The 21528-nt window shown below is 39.8% G+C and overlaps 3 protein-coding genes across 3 annotated transcripts; all 3 read right to left on the bottom strand.

The window, feature by feature from the left end:
• Positions 1 to 203: 203 nt before the first annotated feature.
• Positions 204 to 9408, bottom strand: LOC145779275 (kinesin-like protein KIF3A). The gene is made up of 15 exons (XM_082590817.1): positions 9233 to 9408; positions 8691 to 8852; positions 7844 to 7995; positions 7330 to 7513; positions 7106 to 7245; positions 6784 to 6981; positions 6512 to 6625; positions 6137 to 6263; positions 5820 to 5982; positions 5371 to 5551; positions 5086 to 5163; positions 4781 to 4993; positions 4292 to 4363; positions 1063 to 1178; positions 204 to 654 (listed from the first exon to the last, which is right to left on the bottom strand). The coding sequence occupies exons 1-15, from the start codon at positions 9324 to 9326 to the stop codon at positions 597 to 599; spliced, it is 2052 nt and encodes a 683-aa protein (XP_082446943.1). The 5' UTR covers positions 9327 to 9408; the 3' UTR covers positions 204 to 596.
• Positions 9409 to 13529: 4121 nt separating this feature from the next.
• Positions 13530 to 17133, bottom strand: LOC145779276 (uncharacterized). Its single transcript, XM_082590818.1, has 5 exons — positions 16867 to 17133; positions 16337 to 16475; positions 15242 to 15843; positions 14694 to 14826; positions 13530 to 14441 (listed from the first exon to the last, which is right to left on the bottom strand). The coding sequence occupies exons 1-5, from the start codon at positions 16922 to 16924 to the stop codon at positions 13841 to 13843; spliced, it is 1533 nt and encodes a 510-aa protein (XP_082446944.1). The 5' UTR covers positions 16925 to 17133; the 3' UTR covers positions 13530 to 13840.
• Positions 17134 to 18329: 1196 nt separating this feature from the next.
• Positions 18330 to 20864, bottom strand: LOC145779888 (uncharacterized). The gene is made up of 5 exons (XM_082591560.1): positions 20668 to 20864; positions 19706 to 19921; positions 19303 to 19569; positions 18995 to 19124; positions 18330 to 18572 (listed from the first exon to the last, which is right to left on the bottom strand). Exons 1-5 carry the CDS (start codon positions 20702 to 20704, stop codon positions 18428 to 18430), a joined length of 795 nt encoding a protein of 264 aa, XP_082447686.1. The 5' UTR covers positions 20705 to 20864; the 3' UTR covers positions 18330 to 18427.
• Positions 20865 to 21528: the final 664 nt, after the last annotated feature.

Here is a 21528-nt window from a genome sequence, read left to right as displayed (position 1 = left end):
TAATTGCCACGTCACCTCCGGTATTTGAACCAACCTCCTTGGTGGGTGGCTTGTTTATTTATACAAGCTCCAATAAAACCGCCTTCGCTGTGACGTCACAAAACCTTGGCTAAGACCAAAACATAAATCGTCAACTTGCGCTGGCATTGACAACTTGCGCAACATTGAGTCGATTGAGTGTTGTGAAGGTTCCTGACACTGGGTTGGTCTCAGCAAGGGAGGCCGCCCCAACCACGACCCGTTCATAAACTATTTATTGACACAGTGACGTAACCAGACAACAACAACAATAAAATCTGCAACAAACAAAGTTTCGATCTAATGCGAATATCTGGGCACTCCACGCAGTGGTGGGGTAGATACAGGCCGCCCCGTAGTGTGGCGCCATTGTGCGGAAATACGTAGCGCAATCGGATTGAAAATTATGACCATTATGACGTAGAAAGTTTGATGATGAAAAAATTTCTTAAAGTGCTTCCAAAATCAAGCATTGCATCACGCCACACATCGTCATAATGTCTGAACTTGCATAAGAATGATGCAATCGCAGTTGTCGCGTGCGGTCGCCCCGCTATGGGGGACGAAGTGTGGGGGAGTCATGAGTTGAGAAGCGCCGCGTCGATCTGGTCCTGAGCAGTCAGTGCAGAGCTCTTCCTAAAAAGGAAAACACGCAAAATTGAGACCGAACCGAGGTCCTCGGTTGCTTGGTCAAGCAGCTTTGTTGAAGAACAAAGAACAAATTCAAACACCTTCTAGGATTGGGCTCAAACGATCAAGTTATTTAGTGAATATAAATCAAAATATCATCATCAACCAATTTTGATTATACAGGCCATGAATTATTCCTCATGTCAAGGGTGTGGCCTGTCTGTCTGTCGAGAACGAAGTTTTCCACGCCACATCGAAAAGTTAAAGCAACACTGTTTGTTGTTGGTATTACATCCACTAGGCGCCGCCCTAGCAAAGCGCACATCAGGATATGAGCCACCTAGTGGATATTTGGACCATTTTTATTCGGTAAAACAACAAAATGTACAAATGTATAAAACACTTGAAACTTACTTCCGCCCATATTTCAACCGGGACGTACGGGACTTCCCCGACTTCAAGCGCTGACTGGCGTCTCTGGCACCCTCTCTAGGATAGCTGAGGTAGTTACTAGAGAGGTCAACCTCAAGCTGTGATGAGGTAGATGTTGTCATTTTGAAAAATCGTCTCCAATAAAACTTTGTTACCAAAATACAACTGGAACATTACATTGATGATAGAAACTTTAATTTTCGTCACAAAGAAAAATGTGGAAGACTAAAAGGCATAGGTGGGCAAAGTTACTTTCAAAAGTAACTGAGTTACAATTACAGTTACTTGGCCAAAATAGTAACTGAGTTACCGTTACAGTTACCGATTTTAAAAAGTAACTAGTTACCGTTACTAGTTACAGTTACTAGTTACTTTCAGTTGCTCACAAATCTGAACATAAAATTCTGCACCTGGCCAGCTCTGCATGCAAGTCCAGGTTAACCGCAATATTTGATATATAGTGTTAGAGCCAACCATGCTAACATAACAGCACAAGTACAAAACCAACAAGGTTTTATTCAAAAAAAAATACTCGTGGCTTATATGTTTATTTCCTTTGAGAAATACGAGCATTTCAAAGTGCTCGTCACTCAGGCCTGCCCTTTTGGGCTTTAAAATGTCCCTGCCCAATCGTCGTCGTCGTGTGAGCCTCTGGGGCCGAGAGTCCATCCTTTTACCACCCCAGACTCAAGATGTTCCCGGACTACACTGGAAGGCTACTAGAGAGCAGCCAGTCTTTGGTTTCATCATTCATGACACGCAGACCTTCCACTCCGTTAGGTGGCTTGAAGATGTTAGGCTACAGTCATTGATGATGTCCGCCCCGATAGTTCAATTGGTTAGCGCGTCACTTCTGGAACGAAAAAGCTTCAAGATCAAGCGGCACTGGTTCGACTCTCAGGGCATGCGCTTGAGCAACGCACGTTAAGGACTGCTCTCTATTTAGCGACATCTAATAGATGGAATAATTTCCCGGCAACAAGACTTCAACGATCAGAAACTTCACTCTGCCAATCTCGGTGACCAGGCCTGCGTTAGTGATTTAAAGCCTTTAGTCTACAAGTATGCGAAACTGCCAGGATTAAGTTCTGCAAGAAGCTTTCCCAGTCCGAGGATAAGGATTTATTCAATCAATCAATCAATCAATGATGTGGTCTGCGGTCTGTTCCTCGGCACCACATTCATAGGAGGAGAAAGAGGCCATTTCCCATTGGTGCATGGTTGAACGGAAAAGCCCGACGCCCGTAAGGAGACGGTTGAGGGGCACCCATGCCTGTCTTAATAGTGTCAGGTCGATGGAGCGTGTGTCCGCGTCGGGGATGAACGAATAAAGTCTGGTGATGAACAAGTGCTGCAATGGAAACAATGTTTTTACTGCAACACTTGACGGAATGGGAGTGTTATGTTTTTAAAACAGTTTTTTCATCGGTCCAATTGTGAATCTGGATCCGCTTAACTTGTCCTCAGGGTCCGCGTCCAAATACTCCTGTAACAGATTCAACGCGTATTGCTTTCTTTTGTTGGTTTTTGCGTAAAGTGGTGCAAAAAGTCCTCCGTGGCTCTACCTACCACCATCCACTTCAGTGTCGCTGCTATACTCCCCTCTTCAGCAGAGCAGTTTGCTTCTTCAATTGCTTGAAGCATGTTCTGTTTTATTTTGGTCTTCAATTCAGCAGTGTCGCTTAATGATCAGGCATTAAACTCAGATAAGTCTAAATTGTGGGTGGAATGCAGTCGCAAGCTGAAAGTCGCTGTCCTCGAACCAATGACCAAATCTGGTTTGTATTGCTTCCACAAGAACGTCCACCAACGGCAAGCAATCAGCAATGCTGTTGCTGGTTTTAATGTCAGACAATCTTTTTAGAGGCATTGCAAGCGTTACACTAAATGCAATAAATTTCAACTTCTTGAAGGTAACTAAGTCACTGACTATAAGCATCAACAAATTGCTTTTAATCGCTGCGTGTTTCTTGATGCTTATAGTCAGTTAGTTAGTTACCTTCAAGAAGTTGAAATTTACTGGATTTTTATAAATATTTTCAGTTTCCTGATGAGGGCTTAAGTTAAACCGAAAACGTTTGACTGTTAAACTCATTTGTAAATATGTAAAATATATTATTATACAGTAATGCTCAACCCTGTTGTATTGTTGTGTCTTGCCTGTCTTTGGTACATATTGATTAATCGCCAAGAACAATTAATTTAGCCAAATCAGTTATCAAAAATCGCCAAAAAAGTGCCAAATCATAAATATGAAGCTAAACGTCTTAAAAAATCGCCAGATTTCTGGACTTCAGCGATAAATTCGCCAATATGGCAACCCTTCCCACCAGACTACAAAACAAAAGTAGAACCGCGCATGCGCAGTGCTGCGCCGATACATCTGCGAGAAAAATGCATTATTGTGCAAAACGCAGCAAACACGCACTAAGCAAGACACAAACACATGTAGAGAAATAAACGGCAATTAAAAACTGAAATTTCAATACAAAAGTAACTTGTAACTGTAACTATTGAAAAAGTGCTAAAATAGGAACTAGTTACCGCGTTTCGTTACTTTTGGAAAATAGTAACGAAGTTACCGTTACAGTTACTCAAAAAGTAACTAGTTACAGTAACTAGTTACTTTTGTAACTAGTTACTGCCCACCTCTGCTAAAAGGTCATTAGAGGTCAACCAGTTAACAAAATTCTCTGATGCAAATACGACGCAGAGTCGAACAACAGAACAATTTCGTACAAAGTTTGTTGTTGTCGGTCATGGTTGTTCACTTGGAATGGCTCAGTAAGTTTTCATTCCTGAGCGAATGAAACCTTCAGGAGTTTAAACATGGAAGTGTGAAGTTGAAGACCCGTGTTGTAGAACTACTTAAGCTGCGTTTGGAGTTATCACCATCACAGATGATGACGATGGCCAATGCATGCTCCCAAGCAAAATTTGATTTAAAAAACTACTTATTTCGCTATAACACGCGCTGGTGTTTGCCTAGAAATAATTCAATTGCTTTCTTTCAAAAGTTGTATTTTGGACTTAAGTAGCTCTTCGACTCAGATCTTCAATTGTTGCACAGTCGCTCAATGGAAGGCTGTCATTGACGTCACTCCAGCGCACACGCCGAGAGTCGAACCAACGTTGCTCGATCTTGCTGCTTTTGGTTTGATGGAGAGAGCTAAGTAGCTGATCCTGGCTCACAACATCAACACAAAGTTACCTCTTTCGAAAGGTCGCGTTCCGGTACAGGACTTTGCTTCCTCATATTGTTCCCGGTATAAGCGACGCATTTCTGGAAATGAAATCCAGTGTTAAAGACGTTGAAATGTTCTATAGCGACATTTAACGCTTTTTCCCATGAAAACTTTCAAGAAATAAAAAGTATTCCCAAATCTCTATTCTGGCCACCACAGTCAAGTCATAAGATTCAATCCCTTAGTGAACATCATCTGTCTTTAGAGGAGAAACTATTTCCGGAAGAACCTCGAAACAGGAGCAAAGCACCAAACAAGTTTTCGAGACAGAGGAAGTGACTTCTGAATGGCGAGCTATGTTGTTACATTTTTACTGGTTGAGGGGGGGGGGGGGCTAGGAAAGCAATGACCAGCTTGAATTTATTCAACAACTAAAACTACGCAACATAAGGTAAACCCCCCAAACCCCTAACCATACGGGTCATCTCAATGACAGGTTAATTATACAGCCTTACCAGTTGCCACTCCCCGATCTCATCGTTCCAGTGAGTGTGCTGTTGGATCAGGTTGAGATATTCTGGAGGAATGAAGTAATCCGCGATGAGAGAAAGTCTCTTGACCTCTCCAGATATCTGCCTCACTGACTCCAGCAGAGCTTCCATTTCCCTCTGATGCTCCTCATGCATGTCCTGCACCTCAGAGCGTGTGGACATCAGCATTGTCCAGACCTGAAGATTTATTATCGACTTAATAAACTCAACTTTACTCCACTACAGTTGGTGGATGGAGGAGGTTTCCTTCCATGGATCAGAACACTGACCTTTTTAAGCTTCCTGGTCTTCCCTTGGGCCTCTTCCCGCAGATCGGTGTATTTCTCCTCAATATCCAATCTCTCGGCCTGAACACAAGATTTCATAAATCATCAATTAAATAGAAGATTATATAAAAAGGGTTTGAAGTGATGACGTAGGTGACAAGTTATTGCCACTGAAGTGACATTAAAGTCTTCTTGGAGGTAGAGCAACTGACGTGATCAAAATAACCCTCAGGTTTGTAGGCGTCTTAAAGAAGATGGCGAAAACACTGGAGGGCACAATAAGCTCACCTCTTTGTCTTCGATTTGCTTCCGGAGTTCCGCCTCCTGTTCTTTTCTCTGCTGCAGCTCCACGTTTGACTCCTCCAAGAGTTTCTCCTGATCTTCAGCTTTCTGGAGAAGATCGACTCCTCCAACAATCACCTTCCTCTCTATCTTTCGGAGGCGATCCTGCAGTTGTTCGTGCTCGGATCTGAAAATCAATTCGATCAACGCAACTGTCAAGCAAACGTAGCAGGAGAATGACAAAGATCATTGTGACAACACACTCCGCATTGTCATGTTCCGAGCTGCGTCAAAAAAAATACAATCGAAAGCTGGGTCAAAAAAATTTGCAATACCCATTACCCAATAGTGGTGTTTGTTGCTGTGTGGAGAATAATTTACTATGACGTAAATTTAATGAATTGAAGTGTCATATTCGACGCCACAAAGCAGTTGGCGTCAATTCAAGCGCTCACTGGGCTCGCTTGAGTTCCTCCTCTCTCTTCTGCAGATCCTGCTTCACCCGATTCTTCTCTTCCTCCACCATCTCTATACCTTCCTCCAACTGCTTGCGCTCCTCTGCAATCTTCTTCTCCAGCTCAGCCATGTGAGAGGTCTGCTTCCCCCGTCTCTTCTTCCCTGAAGAAAGAGTCTCATCAACTTTTCACAATTTTATGAATGACGTCTCAGAAATGACGAAAAGATGGGCTCTCGGCCCCGGTAGCTCAAACGAAGAACAATTAGCACCCAAGGGTGCTTTTGTCCACTTTATCTTCCAAAACAATCAACTAACCTTTCCTCCTGATGACAACACCATCTTCTCCAATCTCATCCTCACTCTCGTCGCTTCCTCCACCTTCCTCCATTAACTTCCGACGGAGATCCTCTATCTCTTTTTGGAACTGCCGGAGGAGAGCATCCTGTGCAGGAGGATCATTGATTAGTTGAAGGAAGCAAATTATGTAAGAAAACATCAGTAAGGTTGTGACCTGATCGTGATCCAGTGACCTCAGTTCAAGCCTCACCTCAGGCAATTGTAGCCGTGAAGGTTCGTGATCTCAACGAGAAAGCAATTTGCGAGTTGATCATGACGTCAAAGTAAACTAAATGATTAAACAAATGACTCTATACAGCCCCACAGCACCAGGGTAACAAACAAAGGGTTCACCTTGGGGTCTTCATTGATGACGGCCTTGTTCTTGATGTTCTTAGCGCGGTTGGCGTAGCGTAGCGTTGACAATGTTTCGTCATAGTTGTAGTTGGCTGGACCAATATTGGCACACTGCGACAATAGAAAGGATTGATATCCAGTTGACAACATTTTCAAGTTTTGTCCACCAATGAATTCAATCAGCATTCCCGTAAGTTCCACCAAAGAAGCATCACGCAAGAGATATAGAGTCTTTATAAAAACAATGCAAATTTTGAATGCAATCAAACCATCATTGTCTTTGAGTTTCCTCCTAAGGAATCCTGCAGCATTCGGGTAAGTTTGGAGTTCCGGTAGGGAATGTGGGTGCTCCTCCCGTCCACCAAAGCGGATATGACGTTGCCTAAGGTGGAGAGGGAAAGGTTGATCTTTGTCGCCTCCTTGAGTCGTTGCCCGGTCGCCCCTGTCTTCACCTGCCTCTCCGACCCCTGCAACAAAGCGATTGATGCCATGATTGTAACGACATCATGCTATATTTCCGCAAGTGACATCACTGAGGATCCGGGATCGCTGCGTTCGACAAGATAATGACGTCAACAATACGTCACTCACCGCCAGATCGACGAGGTGAAGCTTCCCAACTCTGAGGTGTTGCTTCTGATCGATTCCCTTCTCGCTGCATTCGATTGTGACGGTGAAGATCGCGTGGGATCGTGACGACTGGTCGTTCATGTCGGTAGCGCCGACCGATCCTAGGAAAAACGTGCTGACGATGAACACACCACCAGGGGAAAGCAAAGCAATCAAGCAGCAAAAGATGAAAAACAATCACTGACTGTTCTTGTTGCCGTGCGTCATAATGCCGTCCATGTCGTCGGCATTGTAGACAACGCACATGGATAGATCCTTGACGTACACTCCAACATCAGGCCTCTCCTTGACATCCAGTCTGGCAGTCTGATCCTTCCCAAGGAGATCTCGAACCTCCTCGTTGTAGATTTCAAGATAAGAGACACGAACCTGGAGATAGGGAGGAATACGTTGGAAGGAGATCAACACAAGACAAGACTTAGGAAGTTGCTGAAGTCAGCTGCTCATTGAAGACAAATGATGGAGTGCCCAGTAACCCAGTTTCAAGGACCTCACAGCCCACCAATGCAACAACGTCCTCATGGATAGGCTAAATGAAAACTGCTTGCATTTGTAACAAAATAGCGACATACGAAACAACATTGAAGATAACACGATCTAGATTCTAGATTGTTTTCCAAACATAACAAGCGAACTCTAAAACAGAGAACCACCACAGTCGCTCATTGCGAGGTCGAAGGTTACGTGACGCCATCTCACCAAGAACCTGGTTCCTCCTTCGGCCTTGGCGATGTGTCCAAAGATGTGAGCGAAGGAGTTTGGGATGATTCCTCGCATCTCTGGAGCAGAACGGATGCCCTCCATGGTGAAGGTCTTCCCGGTTCCGGTTTGTCCATACGCAAATATTGTTCCTGAAGACAGAAGGATCACATCAATCCTCCATCGCAGTTTCAGAATCAAGGATATTCAAAAATTTGCAATTAACTAATTATAAATTGCAATTAGCAGCATGATCGTTGCTTACTTCACAGTGTAGATACTAACGACTTGTGTTAGCCTGATGCTGAGAGTTCGGTGTGGTAGTAACGGTTCGCACTAGCTTTCGGAACACAGTTCCCTGGTCACGTGCTATGACGAATATACAATTATCACTGTCATCACAACAAAACGAGCAACCACTGCCCGAGGGAAATGAGTGCCCACCTCTGATTTGATAAACGATGGTTTAATGCCATGGAATACCGTAGGCAGATAAAACCAAGCAACCACACGGCATTTAACATCATTCAAAGAAAGTTACCTCTTTACCAAAATTGTGCCATGGAATATGTCAAGGATGTTGTAAAATGGACTAAAATGACACATGCTCTTGCTTAGCACTCGGCAATGGATATTTAAATAGATGTAAAGTAGAGTGATCAAGATTCAACAATAAACAGGATGATTATCCCTTGTGATACCTCAGAATGTTACATGATAAGTGAACTTCACCTGTTTTCACCAAACATTGGCATTGTGTAGAACACTGCTGCCACTAAGTGGTGATACTTCATTTGATCGACTAAATAATAGAAAGTTAAATGTAACTCGTCAGGTATATAATTACCGTTATATCCCTCGAGTACAGAGTCGACGATAGGTCTTGCTGTGAGGTTGTAAACATCAACCTGTTTGCTTTCAACTCCAAAGACAGTGTCAAAGGTGAAGGTCTTTGGAGGATCTTTTGATTTTAACTTTTCAACACTAATCTGTCCACGAACCTCATCAACTGAAATACAAGAAAAGGATAAACTTGTGTAAACTTAGAAAAGGCATAAATAATACAGTACCTACTGTAGTTACGGAACATTAACATAAGTAAAAAAAATAAAACAACATTTAAAAGCAAATTAAGTTTACAAGATGTGCCAAGAGAAGATGTAAGAATATGTTTAAATAAAGGTTTTAAGCAAAAATTATATTGAAAAAAGATCAAAAGCTGTCAATATTTACATTTATTTATTTTTTTATATTTATTTGCGTGAAGCGTGAAGGCCGTGAATCATTTCAGAGGAAACTTCTAGACGCCAAAATCCAACAACTATATCTCAAAAGCATGAGTACTGAGTAGCAATAGTAACGCAGTAACAAACAAATCTTATTACTGACCTCGCACTGCCTGGACATGTCCAGCTGACTTCTCCTTTTCATTTATAGGTCGACATCGAACAACAACACGAACATTATCACTCTTATCAGACATTGCGCCAGTGAGCTAAGTATTCGATAACCAAACAAAACACAACTATTCACGGAGTGGTATATTATTAACAATGTTAAACAAAAATTTCTACAAAAAAAAATCATGCATCAAAAACATTGCTACAAGATTTATTATGAATTTGTACCTGAGGTTGTCTTATGAAGAATTTATTAAATCAAAAAGCTTCATTGTGAAACTTCAATCACAATTAAGCGCCGGTATCAGTAACATACAGTACTTTTCCACCAAATCAAAATCTTTTTACATTCAATATGAATTTAAGAAAACAAAGCATAAATTGATTATAAGAATTGTTATCTTCAAATTTGAAAAAGCCATGATGGTTGACAAATTCAATTTTCTGCTTGATAAAACATTGTTGTCAGTCAATTCTTCCATTCATTGCCAGTACGATACGTGTCGTTTTTTGTCATATCCAAGCTGGTGGTTAAAGATTTAAAATATGCTGATGGGAAGGCAAAACAGAGATGCCATTTGATTGGTTTATCACTCAAAAGCCTCATGTAATGAATCGTAATGATGGCATCTCTTTTCCTACTATTTATAAACAACTATTGTAAGTGCTTGTTTGATGTATTTAAATTGGTTTGATGCTGATTGTAAACTGTGCAGTGGTACATATACAATTTGATTCTTCATGATTCATATGGTTCACTTTCTTACCACTCTGCTGTTATTTAAGTTTCTTGTTGGTTGATGACATTTAAACTCTTTTTTCTAGTTTCAAAATTTGCATGTGATAATTTTTGTTTGGAATTTGAATTTCATTTTGCATGTTTGGTTGGTTTGCAGCAACATGGTGCTGTGTTTTGCCATGCTAGACAGATAGTCAATACCTGACCTAGCTCCCTGAAGAAGTCACTCGTGTCTAATTGACGAAACGTCGGAATAAAAGCAGATTATCATTTTACAAACCTTGTGATAGTTCAGCGTAGTTTGCACCAGAAGAACATATATCATGTTATTTAAAGATAACTTTATTTTCCAATCAGATTCTATAATAGTACGGTACACAATAAAATACAATTCCTAAGTAGTAAGCCTATGCTCAGTGTTGAATAGCCTACTTCAATCTGATTGGTCAAACGCAGTGAAAGACCATTTGGTCATCTAGTCAGCTGCTCCCAACTGGTCATATCAACAAAACAACAATGGGTTGAAGAGAGCCCTCCAATTGGCTAATGTCAACAAAATATTTACAATGCACCTGTATGTATCTTTGAACACATATCCAACTGAGCTACTGGAGCAGATAGATGAGTAAAAGATGTAGCAACCTGGCCAAAGCCTATGTACTGTAGTTCATTTTGTTTTTATTTCTGACAATCACAACAAAAAACAATATGTCAAAAACAGCAGATATCTAGAAAAAGACTGACTACAAAGTTCATTCATTCATGTGTTTTTTTCCAACCATTAAAGCAAAAAAACAATATCACTTGCCGTAACATAGTAAGGATCTAGAAAAGGTAGAATCAACAAAACATGAACATTAAATTGTGCTCGAGAGAAAAATGATTTACTAAATGCAGTAGTCCCGCTTATTAAGCGCACGGTTAATAGGTTCACCCACTTATGAAGCCCAATTAGGTCCAGTCCTGAAATACTTTTACTTATTCCTGTAATAAAAAAAACGCTTAATATGCTTAATTTTTATTACATTTGCTTGAAATTGTGCAAAAAGGCATCACAATATACTATTTTTTGTCTTGCTTTCGAGAATTTCATGCTTTATTACACTGTTAACTAAGTTCTTACTGTTGAAAGTTCTGTGGTTGTTCTACAAAACACAACTTGTTGGTGATTTTTGAGGTGCTGCAAAATTGTGTGTCGCATAACAGGAAAGAACTGATTGTTAGGAACAGTTGTTGACACATTTAGTAACTTGTAGCCGTAGTACAGTGGCAGTGGGTCATAGTCAATTATGTGTAAAGGACTATTAGGAGTGGCAAGAATTTGTTCCTGCTTAATAATAAGCCCAAAATCATCCGGTTCTGTAGTAGGTCTAATAAGCGAGGATTTCTGTACAAGAAAATAGTTTTGTAAACAGTTGTCATCTTATTTCAACTGCCTGTAATAAAAAATCCTTTAACAAAAAATTTGTTTGAAATATCACGCTACACTTGCTTACCCACAGCAGCAAATCCATCACTTTTTTGGCTGTGGCTATATTTACACTATATAGTGTAATAATAGCCTCAATAGTGTTGCCAGATAAGGAATTCTGCCCTAATTTGAGAAAAGTTTAAAGCTGTTGAAAACAAAAACTTGTATTTTGAAAATTTTGCTTAGTCCTGGGCAAAGATCAAAACCCTAACCTTTACCTTAACCTTTCCTAACTTTAATCCCAACTCTGGCAACACCTGATTGTAACCATGGTATTGAATGTGGAAAAATAGCCACTTCGCACTTTTTTGGAAAATCCAAGCACCAACCAAATATTTATTCATAGCTGCTTGAAAAATTAGCGTCATGCTTCCAAGTCAGAAATAAAAAATTAAATATTTTAATTTAATGTGAGGATGAGAACCAAAACCAATCAGACTAAAAGCATTGATTTATTCATGATGGATATTTTTTTAATTCGCGTTTTCAGCAGAAGAATATTGATAAAATAAACAAAAATAAAAATATATTGTACTTAGAATGCAAGCATCACTGAAAACCATGTGCTTTATCATTTCCTTGCCAAAGGTTTTTTTTTGGATGTTTGGTTAGGAATAGGATGTTAGGTTAGTTTATTTTTCTTGACTTGATTGATTGATTAAATCTTTATCTTCGGACTGGGAAAGCTTCTTGAAGAGCTTAATCCTGGAAGTTTCGCATACTTCTAGAGGCTTGGAATCACTGACGCAGGCCCGGTTACCGAGATTGACAGAGTGAAGTTTCCTATTGTTGAAGTGTTGTAGCTGGGAAATTATTCCATCCATTAGATGCCGCTGAATGGAGAGCAGTCCTTAACGTGCGTTGCTCAAGCGCACACTACTAGAGTCGAACCAGCGCCGCTTGATCTTGAAGATTTTTCGTTCCAGAAGTGACGCGCTAACTAACTGAGCTATCAGGGCGGACTAACCAACAGTTGTACAATGTATTTTTTTTTGACAATTACATTTACTCTGCTTGTTTGTTAATATATGGCGCTGTTGAAATAAAATAACTTGACTTGACTAGGGAAGTAGCCTATATTTTTATTTTCTACAATCAAAGAGGAATTTAATAGCTGGTATGATATAAAAGGTGTTTAAAAAAGGAAAAGCGACATAATTTATCGTTATCGCTTAACCTTTTTTTGATTTATCGTTTATCGTTATCGCTTTAGGCATTTTTCGTTTATCGATTATTATCGGTATCGCTTAACTGAAAAATGAGTTATCGCGCCCAACACTGGTTATAGGTTAGGCTAGTTTGCATGTTCTGAATCAGTTCAATTCGTTCGTTATAATCAATGCATTAGGCCTATTTGTCTACAACGTTCTCGATTTGAAAGTTCGTTCCTAGGCTACAATTGTACCTTCGCATAGTTTGTATGGAATTTATGCAAGAAAAAAGACGTAATTTCTATTTTGGAAACAATAAATTTTTGTTACACGAAAAGAATACAATAGATTTTATTTATAGGCCTACTGTAATTTCAACAATTGCTTAGGAAGCTTTTTTGTTCATTTGTGCAAACAACACACGTTGTTTATGTGTAGCCTAATTGTGTAGCCCATGTTCGTCGCAAACAGGTTGGACGCAAACCACAAAGTTTTTCATTGTTTCCGCTATAACAAGATAGCCTATGTCTGAGTCGTGTATTGAAACGTTGGAATCGATAAAGACCATACAGAAAGTATAGCCTAGGTAGGCTAATTTTCATGCAGCATATATGAAGGTAGCCTACAATTGTAGCCTACCCATGTCGCCTGTTAGTTTTGTAAAATAAAGCAGCAGGAGGGAGGTTAAGATAAAAGTTAAGTTAGGTACAAGGCCTAGGCCTATATACACAGCCTATATACACAGCCTATATACACAGCCTATATAGCCTACACCTATATACACAGCCTATATAGCCTACACAGCCTATATACACAGCCTATATATTATTGTTTTGTATCTGAGGGTGCTTGCTCCAGCTCATGGCCAATGGCCATGGCATCAACTTTAGATCTTTGTTGTAGAATTTGTTTGTACTGTAGGCTATGTTTTAATTTACCTAAGTAGGTTCTCACTCAATGCTACTCTCCCATGCACTCACTTCCATTTGGAACTTGTAGCTACTCGTTTGAGTAGCTATGACGTAAATAACAGACAGTTGTTCGAAACTTATTTTATGAGAATGAAATTTTGCCAACGCTTGACCGACACAGAATTTATTAAGTGACAAAATTTGTCTTAATCTTCCTCAAGGTCTCGCCCTTGGCCTGTGAACAAGTGCAGCCACTTCGCAGCCACTCTGTGGAGCTTCTTTTGAAAGTTGAAGAACAAGATGCCTCTGCTGCTGCAGTGTCTCATCATTCTGTTTCGTCCGTGTCCATTTTTCTGTTGCTGAATATACTCGGCAGTGGTGTCTTTTCTAAGAATTTGGCAAATTGGCTTCTCCTTCTCCCTGCATTCTCCCGCTTAGGTTGATTTCTCATTATTTTTCTCGCTCGCGTCATCTCGATCGGTTCGTCGCTTACAGTCACTGACGTAACTGAACCTGCTATTCTGCTGCTCCTTATAGATTCTCTATCACGATCCGCAGAATAACGTTTAGATCCAGAAAACGATCTTTGTTTATTCATAAGTTGTTCATGAATACTTTCAGCCGATTTTCCGCCTTGTTCTTGAAGATTTCTTGTTAATTTCTGACCTTTATCATGAACAATTTTTACCAATTTCTCGCCTTTTCCATTAATAGTTCCTGTCAATTTTTCGGTTTTATGTCGCGATAATGCTGGCCATGTGTCATGCTGTTGGCTGTCGCCACGGCTTCGGGTGCCAAAATTCTTTTCATTGTAAGATTTAACGCTTTCCGCTTCCCACCTGCTTGGAGTGGTACGACCTTGTGATGTAATTGCTTGGATTTGTTTGAGGATGACTTTTGGATCAAGGGAAGGGCCTCGATGGTCTCTGGAAAGTTACAAGTTTAAAATATAACTTTAGACCAACAACACAAATATTGGACCCGGATCAATATTTTATTCAAAATTTGACTTTTCAAAGTCTTCCTTCAGCTGTCTTTTCGACTCCGACTTTAAATTATTTTTCAACTTTTTCTAGGGCTTAGTTTGTAGGCTATTTTTAGGCTGCTCTGAATTACAATAGGCTAACTTACAAATAAAGATTACGTTTAGAATCCCTGGATGATATATTTGAGCATACCCGGATGTGTTCAGTTTCTTGGTGATTTGAACCAACGTCATAATGAGGAAGGCAGTTAGGAGCATTATGGAATTGGAAGTTTGATTAAAATTCTCTCCTTTGCAAAAACGTCTTTTCTTGGAGCTGGCAGCACCTAAATCATAAGAATGGTTTATTCACGTTTAATAAATATCGATGATGCTTCTTTTCAGCAATTACGACGTTTAATTTATGTAATCGCATGGTTCTGGTTGTCATTTAAAGCGCGCATGTGGCGCGAAACAAGGAACTCCCGTTTTTGTAGGTTGCTCTACTTCGGGGTATAGTTGCTTCATCTTCAAATCAGTTTACTCCATTGCGATTAATATCGACATCAAAAATATTAATTCTGTCATTTATAAAATTTAACTAACACTGACTACCTTGGTACGAGGAGGCCACTTCAAACTGAAGTCAACACACGGCCCAGTGCTGCCATTCCATCGCTCATACCTAGCACAACTTCAAGCCTTGGTAAAATTAAAAACTCAAAACTTGAATGTTTGTTAGAGGATCGTCACAATACTCACTTCTTTGTTCGTCAACAATCGTGGATGCAATCATGCTTGCGGTTTCCATGTCATCAGAGTTGCAGATCGATTCGAGCGCAGAATGAATCTCTTTGTATTTCCTGTCAAAGATAGTCTCCGATACCGATGGACGAGCGTATGTGATGTTAAGGGTCTTCATCGTGTAAACCGGATAAATGTCGCTGTTTAACGTCAGAATCGAGCTGCATGGCGTCAGATGTCGAAATCGTGTCCTATCTGCAGTTTTGATATAAGAATCTCTTTCCGCAATTCCAGGCCGAGATGAATCCTCGGTCGCGCGGCTCGTCATCGTCACGGGCTGCTCTGCTGGTGTCACGGTCGTCACCGATGGTCGCGATCGACGCTTTCGACGAACGGTCTTCGGTTTCGGATGACGCGACATTTCGTCTTTGCAAGGCGGGTCCTCATGCTTTCCATCCTCCTCAACAAAAGCGGAGTCGCAGCGGCTTTCCAGAGTCAGGAGTTCCATCCATGCCACGTCGCGATTCTTCTTTCCAGATTTTTCCGGCGGATCTTTATCAACCGACTTCAACTTGGTCTTTGTTGTTTTCATAGTTTTGTCTTTCTCATCTTCGGTGGTTCTAAAAACATTTCAACCAAAGGCGAAATGTCACTTAATAAATTTGACCGAATTGATCGAAAACGAACATTACAATATTGCAAGATGTTTAAGTTTCAAAAATACTTCAGTAATTAATATCCGCCCCCTCTTCATCAAGTTGAAGAAAAGTGTTTTTACTTTTTCATTTCAGTGCAGATTCGTTTCCAAGCTTGCAGAAAATAAAGTGATCGACTCACAAATTTAACACCATCAAAAGAAAGTGGAAAGTTTAGTTGTGCAACTGGCAAGACAACAGTCAATCATTAATTTGCCCAAGCTGAGAGACGAAATTAAATAGAAGCAAGGCGAAGTTGATTATTGCTGTGTCATCAAAACTTGAAGAAAGAGAGTTCGCTTCGGGTTGCGTTTTACGATTTCTAAATCACGTTTCGTCTAGTGGGGCACAATGTGATTATTTCATCACAGTGAAGCACCGATTTGTAAAACTGTTTCAGTGCACTAATCCCACTCACTTCGTTGGTTGGCCCATGAACATGCTGATTATGACGGAAACAATGAGCGCCGCGCTGAAGATGGCAACTGTGGTGGCTGTCGACGTTTTTTTGCTTTCTGCTCCGCGAAAGTTGAACCGGAAGTTGGTGTCATGACTTACTGAGATAAACGAAACGAAATCCAGTCAGTGATGTCTAAGTTTGATGTAAATATATTGTTGCTATTTATACGATAGTCGTTTATATTGTTAGTCCAAAAGTTGTTTGTTGTTTTGCGTTTATGTGACGATAACCATCGATTTTTATGTTAATTAAACTAAATTATTTCCGTTTACAGGTTTGACCTACAACTTTTGGCCTTTTTCTTGGTAGGTTGGTTATTTAGAGGCAATTTCTTTTCGACATGCCAAATAGGCCTACAAACAAATAGCCTAAGCTATTTTACTGAAAGATTTTAGCCAATAATATTATTAATCTCAGTCCATTAGAAAAAGTAGTTTACTTGTAACCTAAAGAACAAAAATTTATTGAAACTGTTAGTTGTTACTTACTATACACGGGCGACAGAAGGAGAGCTGAAACCATACATAGCAACAAGAATTGCACCATATCTTTATTTGTTCATTGAAAGCCAGGATCGATATTCTATTTTACATCAAGAATGTTTTCTAGCGTAGTTAGTTTTTTCTTAGGCTATCTCCCAAAGGGGGCACAGACCTACTTGTTACTGCGTCATGTTGTTGAAGTTAATATTTATTTATTTTTTATTTTAAACGTTTGATAGGTTTACTATAAAAAGTGCTTTTGCAAAACATTAAACATAAAACATTCAAAAGAATTTTGATTTTGTTACAGAAACAGTTATCATTGTTATGTCACAAAGTTACCAAATCTCACAGAAAATTAAGTCTAGAGGGAAATTAATTTTGGAGCAAATGATTTCAAATGCATTATTATTATTATTATTATCAGTATCGTCGCATTTTATGACGCAGTTTACTTGAGAAATTGTTTTTCAAAAACTATCAGAAAAAACAACATCAATATTTAATTGATTCATAAACGCCCAGGTGTTGCCAATGTGTGGTTTCGTGAAATAAGTGTTTTTTTTAAATAGGCTACTGTTTTAATTTGAGATACGGTAGCCTACCGTAAAGATTTACGCTGTCTAACATACGCTAATGTGTTTCATGTTTTTGTACGCTATTACATTATGAGCGACAAAGATATGAATTGCTTTTGTGAAATGCCAATCGTGAAGCAAGCTTGAAGTTAACTGGATATGGGAAGCTAGCTACATATCAAAAGTTAACCCATGTCTATAAATAATGCCAGTTAGACAACAAAAGCCATGGTAACTACATAAACTTTGGTAACTACAGAATCCTTGGTAACTACAGAATCCTTGGTAACTACAGATTAGCAGCAAGTTAAATCGGGATTCAGGAGCTGGTGTTCAACATGTACAATTGTACAGTACTGCAAATTGCAATAGATTGAGTTGCACTTTTAGCAGCATGATCTTTGCTTACTTCACAATGTAGATTTTAACGACTTGTTTTAGCCTGATGCTGCGAGTTCGCTGTGGTAGTAGCGGTTTGCAATAGCTTTCGGAACACAGTTCCCTAGTTATAATAACCGGATCGCAGTATCAAAAGAGAGTGCGGTTCCCTAGTTATGTGCCTTCGTCATAGCACATGACTAGGGAACTGTGTTCCGAAAGCTCGTGTAATTCGCTACTACCACAGCAAACCCACAGCATCAGGCTAAAACACGTCGTTAATATCTACATTGTGAAGTAAGCAACGTTCATGCTGCTGAAAGCGTAACTCAAAGGCGTAACCTTGTGAAGCATGTAAAGTATTAATCTAAAAGCTAAATCAGTCCACTCCTGACCTAGATGACCGACTAATAGACAATACAGTCAGACTCAACCGTGAGTCAGTAAATCGGAAAATGCGACCGTGGTAGGCCAGCTAGTAATTTACGATGCAATCAAATAAACTTTTAAAGCAACAAGAACACCGGTTTGTTTATTGTACAATTGCCGCACGCAACCGGCATTTTGCAATTACAAGAATCTTGATTTCCAGCATAGTGATGTCATAAGGGTCATAAAAACTTGACTACAGTGTATGCGTCACAATGCAGGCATTTTTTTCCTGGCCCCCTGGGGCCTCCTTCCCCTTCAGTGGTGTCCTCTTCTATATCGTTTTCTCCTTCCCGAGCGCGCTCACAGAATGCAAGAAGTTGCGTTCTGAAAAAGAAAGAAAATCAAAGAGCGCCCTCATGAGGGTAAATTCATCTCTTAGCTATTTCAAAACTCCATTCAAGCATGACGAGGAAAGTTTTGGTTCAATTGATTAATTGCGGGAATCTTTATGCGCGGATTGAGAAAAGTTCTTTGAGAACTTAATCCAAGCAGTTTCGCATAGTCTACTCGCATAGGCTTTGGACCATTAACGCCTGATCATCGAGATTGACAGATTCAACTCTCAGCTTGCTGTTGAAATGTTGTTTGTGATGAATTATTCCATGCACCAAGTGCCGTTCAATAAAAGCAGTCTTTGAAATTTTTTACCTGGTTACTGTGGCAAACCTTTTTATTTACTTGTGTATTGGTATCAGAAGGGGTGCTTGGCATCAAAAGCCTAGCACCCCTCTCGCAAGATCTCTTACCGGCGCCTGATCATAATGACAACAGCGACACCAATGCCCAGAAGAAGGAAGATAATGAGCAGCGCGAGCCAAGTGTTGCTCTGGACGTTTTCATTCTCTGCAAGATCGCCAAAGAGATTATTGTTTCCACCTGTAAAAAAACAAACAACCAAGTCACGTGACTCAATCAACCGCTTGTTCGGCAATAATGCACAATTGATCGAAATGATCAGGTTTGAGTGAGAGGTCTTACTTGTCTTCAATTAAAATAATAAACTGTTGAATGACAAATTATGATGCAACAATCTTTCTGAATCCTGAAGACGAACCTACGTATTCCTCGTCCTCCGCACAAAGCACAAAAGTGTAGGTGAGCTGGAACTTAGTGTAAAAGAAGAGGTCCGGAGGATCTTGGTAGGTCGGGATGGATTTGGAGGATATTTCAAAAGGAGTGCGAATCAGTTTAAGATTCGTCCCCGGACAATACTTTCCTTCTACATCTTGAAGACACTTCTTGGATCGGCTGTTGATGAGGATGTATTTGAAGCAAATAGGTTGCTCTCCATACAATAGCGTCTGACGCGGGAGGTTTGATCCTACAGAAGATTATTTATGTAGATTCATGTAGAAGAAAAATTTATGTAGATGAGAATTTACACAAAACACAAAGAGTTTCCAAAAGAGAACGTGTTTGTTCCTTTTGTTACGACACAGTTGTAAACGTTTTCTCACCATCCGGAAGGGCGATGGCATCGTTGTCTTCATACTGGACAATGTAGCTGAACTGGATCACAAACACAAACCGATCCGTAGGTGGACGAATGTTCCATGTGCATCTCCGAGTATGACGTAACAATGTAGTGGAAGGGAGGTAATTTATCTCACCGAAGATATTTGTGATTGTTGTGTTCACGCAAGCGGCGCGCGAGGTTTCGAACAAACATGCAACTGCAAAGCAAACAATCATAAATAGTGACAGTCTCATGATGTCAACGCCCAGTAACTAAGATGGCAGTGTTGCCACATCTCTTGTAGAGACTTAACTTTATTTTGTTTTCTCCATTTATTTACATTTGCTACTAATAGAAGGAATTTGCAAAAGCGTTGAACTGCTGAAAAAGCTATTAGAATGATGGTTATCCCTCGTCTGCGAGGATGATGGTCCCCGCAATAAAGCCTTGCGAAGACGCCTGTGCGTGAATTGATTAGCGTGGACTTGATGGCGCACACTCAATAAGCACACATAAATTTGACAAAGCCATCAGCTTTATCCAATGGTAAGCCAAGACGATTGGAGCTGGTGGCATGCTGCAGCCTTCATCCGCCATCACAGTCGTTGAGCTTGATTGACTTCATCTGCCTGTTCCACCGTTGGGGACTAGGGTACTTTAGACTACGGTACGTTTTGTTTGGCCTCTACCTTTTGATCAACCTAGCATGGGCGACCGGCATATCACAATATTACCGAATTCACTAGATTGGTAGATATGAAATCTCATCTCTGAGTTGGCAATTGTAGGTTCAATACCGCACTGGGTCGTGCCAGAGACATTATAAAAATAGTAGCAAGTAACTGCATTGTTACTCAGCACTCACCACTGGAGGAGGTGATCTAGTTACAAATCCTAAAGGCAACGATTATCCACAGTGGAAACAGCGCTGTTTTAAGAACCAAATACGTTAGATCTACTCACCTGTTAGCAAGAAAGTAGTTATTCCAATAAAGGGCATAGGCTTATGTTACAAATTACTGGGTGAGATCTTGACATGACTTTAATGAAGGCAACACTATTTACTATACATTTCGTCAAACTTTTTTTTATACTTTCATGACATAATAATTTTGTTTATAAGTGCTTAGTTAAAACAAAACTACAGTATCGTACTACTTTGAATATTTTGCCAGTGGAAGGTATTGTTGATTATTACGTACCTATGACTTGTGAATGGACATATTTGCCTATATAATTTCTTTTTCTATTTGAATACGTGTTAAGCGTGATGATTGCTGGGTCACCTAGCATGACCCTTTGGGTAGTCTAGCGCATAGTTTAGCCAGTTTAGTTTTTTTTGTAATTGTATTAGCTTAGCTTTGCTGGCTGCATTGCGCGCTTTGTGTGCAATTGCTACAATTTATCTTCGGAATATATTTTATTTTTCTTGATATTTTTTTTCTTTTTTTTCTTAAAAAATTCTATTTGAATAAGGACCTTCTGGTAATCCTCCTTTGGGTGAAACAGGCTGTTAAGGGTTTAGATAGTAGGCCTAATAACTATATTTGATTTAATTCGCTCTGCTTTGCTTTTTTGCTTAGCATTGAGCACTTTTTGTAGTATTAAGCCTAATAGTTTTTTCATTGTTTTATTTTATTTTATTTTTCAATGCAGTAATGGTATGAATAAGTTTAACATTAGAAAGTGTTGAATAAATGTTCAATGCTCGTAAGCGAAGCAAATTTAAGTAAACGTAGTTATTTTTTTTTAGATCAACATTCTATTTCACCCTTGCTGGAATCTTCAGAAAGTTTGTTTTATTATCTTTATCCTGCATTGCGG

This window comes from Aplidium turbinatum, chromosome 11 (genome assembly GCF_918807975.1).
Source record: "Aplidium turbinatum chromosome 11, kaAplTurb1.1, whole genome shotgun sequence".
In the NCBI taxonomy this organism is placed as follows: domain Eukaryota; kingdom Metazoa; phylum Chordata; class Ascidiacea; order Aplousobranchia; family Polyclinidae; genus Aplidium; species Aplidium turbinatum.
This window is presented reverse-complemented; position numbering and strand designations above follow the sequence as displayed.